A 6,011-nucleotide genomic window follows, 5' to 3' on the forward strand; every position below is an offset into this window, starting at 1 on the left:
TGAATATAAGAAAGAGTTAGTACATATATAGATAATGATAGTAACTTTTATAAACTATTCAGAGTTGTTGATGTATACTTATCAAGGCTGAGAAAATCCAGAAGTCTCTGATGTTTCTCATCATCTACAGGCTTAAGATGATCGCCTAACACATTATCACCCTCTGTAATGATCCGCTTGACTGTCGAGTTACCAAGGTAAGGATACTTCTGCGATTCTGCCAACTGGGGCACGCGTCTAGAAGTCTCCGAAGGTCCAGGTCCATCCAACTTCGTCAAAGCCTCTCCAAGGAGGTTTAATGTCACCTCAAGTTTTTTATATACCAACTGATCCTCCTTGTTGGACCATGTATCTTCAGAATTGGAAGCTATTTTCAATTTAGCTTTCTGAACTTGGGTAGTAATATCCTTAACATCGTCAGAAGCAAGACCAATAATCTTCTTCTTCTTGGAAGTTTACTTCTTCTCAACCTTCACAGATTCCTTCCTCACCACCCTTTGAACTGGAAATTCATCTTGTGATGTCTGCTTCATCTCAACAATCCATGACTACAACCAAACAGAACATTCCAAGAAGGAGGTAAGAAAATCGAGAAATGATATGTTTAAGAAAAAAAAAACAGAACATTAGAAGTTTGATATTAAGATGAGAAGCGTATAAGTTTATAACAAAAAAAAAAGAACATGAGAAGTAACGAAACATGATAAGCTTTAACAAACAGAACATGAGAAGTTTAAAAAAACAGAACATGAGAAGTTTAAAAAAAACAGAACATGAGAAGTTTTAAAAATTCAGAACATGAGAAGCTTTAACAAACAGAACATGAGAAGTAAAAAAAAACAGAACATGAGAAGTTTTAAAAAAACAGAACATGAGAAGTTTAAAAAAAAAACAGAACATGAGAAGTTTTAAAAAAACAGAACATGGGAAGTTTAAAAAAAACAGAACATGGGAAGTTTAAAAAAAACAGAACATTAGAAGCTTTAAAAATTCAGAACATGAGAAGCTTTAAAAAAACAGAACATGAGAAGTAAAAAAATAAAACGACGTGGTCGAGTTTTTTAAAAACAGAACATGAGAAGTTTTAGACAACAACAGAACATGAGAAGTAAAGGAAAATGTAACTTACAGGTGTTTTACTTGTTCCCTCATCATCGTTAATGGTGTGCGAAGTGGCATCATTCCGTACATCAGCGTCTTTAGGCTCTTTTCTTTCTTTCTCCAATGCTTTAATCCTCTCACCCATCTCCTCTTTGAACACCGTCATTTTTTTTTCAACGAATGTTTCAAATTTACTCTCCAAAGCATCTATTCGACTGTTGAGTGTTTTGCCCAAGTCAGAAATAGTCTCATTCATTTTCTCAATCGCCCTCCAAATATCCAAAGAAATTGACTTGTCATCCTTACCATCCTACAATAACATGTTCATTAATATCATAATAGAGAAGACAAAAAATGTTAATCAATTACGGTAAAGGAAAACGAAACCTTACCTCCATGTTGGTTACATTTTCTCCTTGTTCACATTTAGGATCACTATCTGTCAATCTTTTTTTCTTAGGATTGCACCCTCTGTTGTCATTCACCTTATCAGCTTCAGCACTTCTTTTCTTCTTTTTTGAACTTATACCAACTGTTTTGACACAACTCCAAGCATCTAGAGACAAACGGTTATGAATGAGATCTTTAAGTAGCTCGTCTAGGTGTAGATCCGTATGCTCATCTGTGTCAGACCATAGAGGATACATGTTTTCCTCTGAAACATGAACCATATGCCTAACACGAACCTACACGCCATGAATAAAGTGATTAACACTAGTAATAACTTTAAATTCACACAAATTATTTGTTGATGTCAAAAGTATTTTTTTTTAAAGATAGTAACAAACTAGCACCACTACTAACCTGTCCATGCAACTTCTTCTCGTTTTGGATGAAGTTTGTGAAGTTGATACGTTTTCGAGATGATCGCCAATCAAGAAGTGGAACACCAGTGGTTTCTATCCTTCTAACCCCATAACTTTCTCCTATTCCAGTAACACTCTCATACAACCAAATTAACAAAGCATGAACACACCCGTGTATGGTGTATGAATCTCTGTGATAGTCAACCATCTTCATAGAATTCACTAGACTACTACAAGCAACCCAACCCCATTGATGTTTTTCAAAAGCAACTGGATCTAAAACTCTCTTAGCGGTTGCCAACGGGATTCTAGATGTATGATGAATTCCATGTACGCATACTGACAACAAACATAACCTACCAACCATCATCCTCTTATCAAGATGCCATGTTTTGCTAGAATCAATAACCTTTACCAACTCACTCCACATAGGACCATCAAGGGTTGTTGGTATTTTCATTTCTTTCCAGAAATCATGGTGATCAACATCAAAGTTCTCTAAAAGGTCAAATGCATCACAATTTAACCTTGTTATCTCTGCAAACTCATTTAAAGAAAATCTAATTGGCCTATTATCGATCAAAGACCAAACCTCATGAATGTTGTTGATTCTCAGCTGATGTGTGAGTAGAAAGTGAACTCTCTGCGCAGCCCAGGTGTATTCCAATTCAGCAAACTTTATAAACACTCCAAGAGATGAGTCCTTGAGTTTATCCCACACGTCCACCCCTAATCCTTCTCTCAAAATTCCAATTTTGGACACAAAACAATTGTGGTTCATGCTCCTATGTTGGAGAGGCGATTTCCCTTCTTCATAAAGTAGAGGAGGATATTTGATGATATTGCTTGATGATGCCATTCCTAAACAAAAAAAAAAAAACAGTTAGGATAAAACTAAATCATTCACAAGTTGGCAGTTTTAAAAAGACACACACACACACAATACTTATATAATATGAAAGAAGCTAAAACATAAGAGGAAGTAACGAAAGGGGACCCAAAAAAGTACAATGCATCATTCACAATGTGAGTTATTATTATATATTACCGATGAAAACAATCAGAAAAGAACAGCATACCAAATAAAAAGCTAAATGAACCTAAAAAAAGCTGGACGAATGCTAAACTGGGTTTCCTTTAAATTGTGCTTGGAACTGAAGATCTGAATCATCAAAAATACAATAGAGAAATTAAACAGTGAAGACAAACACTTATCATGTTCACTGGACCTAGCCTATCATGTCTCTGTTATGTTTTGGAAAAAAGATTTGACGAAAAGCAAACTATTCGAACTGTTGACTTCAAGATTACTAGAAAACCAAACAATTCAAAATTTTAGTACTCCTAGGTGTCGGGTTGATGGACTCATCCGTATTCAATCCAACAATAGAAAAGAAATCAGTGTGGGTCTAAGCGGAATTAACCGAAAGAATTGGCGCCTCCTATTGGCGCTCTAAGTTTTGAATAAACAGCTATGATGAATGAAACAGGGGGAGGAGGAAGAGAACTGAAAACATACCGGATTTATGAAGAACCACCGACCAAAGCTATTGGTTCCACGACAAAATCAAATCAGACTTCAAAAAACGAGCTTGAAGTGGAAACCAAAACTATTGAATAACAAGACCCAAAACAAAATCAAGGTTAATCTACAATTTCAATCAACTGAGTAATCGATTCTATAAAGGAAAAAAACACAACACTTACCGCCGGACAAAATCGAACGCCACCGGAACCGAAAACGGTTCTTATTTCGCTGGCGGAAAACGAGAGCCAACTACTCTCTAAAATCTACCACCCACCGAATCCGAATATCAACAACCACCGAATCCGAAAATCAATCACCCAAAGTGGCCGATTTTTTTTTATATTGACTGTAAAACTGTTTCTTCCCCGGCGGAAGAAACAAGTTCTCGGTGGTAACGAAGGAAAAAAATAATTGAGGGTCGGGTTTTGTTTTTATGTTTTTTGTATTATTAGATTTTTTTTTTGACGATCAGTATTATTAGATTTTATTTAGTATTTAATTTGATATTTTTTATTTCCTATTTCAATTTTAGTTGGCCTTTTGGTAATTTAAACATAACATTGTGTCAATCTAGTTTTCTTCTAAGGGAGGGTGTCAATCTAGCAATATTTTTTCAATTTTGTGTCAATCTGGTCTATTTTCACTAATAAATATCATACTTACCAAAATTGTTTTTTTAAATTAAAACTATTGCTTGATAAATATCAGACTCAAACAAAAGTCTTTTTTTAAACTGAAACTACAATTGGTTAATAGAAAACAGACTCAAATAAAAGTCATTTTTAAATTGAAAATATTGCTTAATAATTATCAGACACAAACAAAATGAGCTTTGAGATACATCGTAAGACGGATTTAAATAATACTTATTGTGAGTCTTTTATTTTTCCCACCATTTGTTCTGTTTTTTTTCCTTACCATGGTCAGTGCAATCAAAGAAGAAGAGACGAAAGGGATAAGCTCCGAGATCGATCCTAGTTCTGACAACTCTTCACATCAGGTTCAAATTACCTAACTGAGCTTTCTATATTCGTAAATTTTAGATGATCCATGTATTTTTCATAGGGTGGATTTTTTGTTTTCGTAATTATTGCGATGTATGATACGTGGTCAAAGTGTATAAACACAAGTACACAACGTCCTGTGAGTCTTTGAGTCGTTTGTTCTGAAATTGCCAATGATTTGTATGCAAATTTTGTCACTACAAGTGAAAAAGAAATTAATAACAATATGAACTCATATATATTGATCAGTGGTGTAATTTGACTGTTCTTTTCTTTCCTTTTTCTGATTTTCCATTTGAATACAGGAGGATCATGTTTCTGATGTAGTAAAAGGTTAGGTCTCGTTGATGTGATTACCAAAAGTTTGGACAACCTCAATCGCGTTGAAAATGAAAATTATATATCATTTTTTTTTTGGTCTAATTACAACTCTAGTCTAAACCAACATTATTATTAAATAGATATCATAAAAAAATCTTATGTATTAATAGAATCATAAATTATATAACATGTTTAGAGTTAGAGTACTTTCGTAAATGAAGTTGTAAGATCTGCCAAACCACGGGAAAATCTTAATAACGAAAATAAAATAATAACTTTTAAAGGGTCGCAAAAACACGAGAAGCTCGAGGTACGTTTAGAACAATATTTGAGAGTACGTCATCCAACAACTTACAACATCGCGTTCGACTCTTATGCGAAAATGGTGGAGCTGGTCAAGGATGGATATTACGAGTCCCTTCCTTTCACTTCCGGTGGATATACGTGGTACGTCATTCACGTCAAGACCATTGCAACTTCAAATTTTGGTAGCTTATATTATATTACATGTCATTAACTGTATCCCTATTCATTTGTTTTTGTTTAAATAAATGTTACAAGGACGTTTAAAATCTACCCGAACGGAAACACGAAGGAAGGAGTACTGCCAGGATGGGTTTCGGTTTATATAAAAATCGATAACTCGATCTTCATCACCAACCCACAAGATGTGTATGCAGATATCAAGTTCTTCGTCTACGACGGTTTCAATCGTTTCTACTCTATACACCAAGGTACGTAGGTACTTAATTTATAGAAGGATCGATACATTGGTACGTAAGACTATTTTTTTTTTTACCTTAAAACATAACTAAGTGATGCAAGTCTAGCTAGTGGCCGTTACTATGTTGTTCTCAACTGTACTGGTCAAGACCACATACAATTAAAATTTTATTCTTTTTGGTTAATGAGGAATTGATTGGAAAGTTTCTCAAAATAGTTTTTTTTTCTGGCTATAGAAAGTGAGCCAGTAAGGTTTCATAGTTTAAAAACGGAGTGGGGAATGCCGTACTTTCTGTCCACGGCATGTTTCGTCGAGGGATCGTCGGTATTTATTTACGACGGAGGGGAATGTAAGTTTGGAATAGATATCTTTGTTGATCAAAGTTACCAGAGGGAAGTTTTCTCTTATGATGAAAACGTCACCAACCCCATTTTCACTTGGAACCTCACCAATTTCTCTACCCTCTATAATTACTCTTACACATCCAATACGTTTTCTTCTGGAAACAGAAACTGGTGACTCTCTCT

The 6,011-nt window shown here is 34.7% G+C and overlaps 2 protein-coding genes across 2 annotated transcripts in view; one reads left to right on the plus strand and one right to left on the minus strand.

The window, feature by feature from the left end:
* LOC104698900 lies at positions 48-2,758 on the minus strand. Its single transcript, XM_010414281.2, has 5 exons — positions 1,906-2,758; positions 1,494-1,787; positions 1,130-1,411; positions 471-548; positions 48-386 (listed from the first exon to the last, which is right to left on the minus strand). Exons 1-5 carry the CDS (start codon positions 2,686-2,688, stop codon positions 48-50), a joined length of 1,776 nt encoding a protein of 591 aa, XP_010412583.2. The 5' UTR covers positions 2,689-2,758.
* Positions 5,143-6,011, plus strand: part of LOC104698901 — a 1,563-nt gene continuing 694 nt past the window's right edge. The window contains exons 1-3 of the mRNA XM_010414282.1: positions 5,143-5,207; positions 5,322-5,494; positions 5,720-5,999. Of these exons, the coding sequence (XP_010412584.1) occupies positions 5,143-5,207; positions 5,322-5,494; positions 5,720-5,999 (518 nt within the window). The remainder of the gene's footprint in view (positions 5,208-5,321; positions 5,495-5,719; positions 6,000-6,011) is intronic.

The sequence above is a fragment of the Camelina sativa genome, chromosome 6 (assembly GCF_000633955.1).
Source record: "Camelina sativa cultivar DH55 chromosome 6, Cs, whole genome shotgun sequence".
Lineage (NCBI taxonomy): Eukaryota > Viridiplantae > Streptophyta > Magnoliopsida > Brassicales > Brassicaceae > Camelina > Camelina sativa.

Excerpts from the sequence above, each read along its gene's own strand:
- LOC104698900 (XM_010414281.2), bottom strand. The coding sequence starts at position 2,688 with ATGAACCACAATTGTTTTGTGTCCAAAATTGGAATTTTGAGAGAAGGA. Across the intron at positions 549-1,129 it reads AGGGAACAAGTAAAACACCT|TCATGGATTGTTGAGATGAA; the intron begins GTAAGTTACATT and ends GTTTGGTTGTAG. Across the intron at positions 387-470 it reads TGAGGAAGGAATCTGTGAAG|AAAGCTAAATTGAAAATAGC; the intron begins GTTGAGAAGAAG and ends ACCCAAGTTCAG.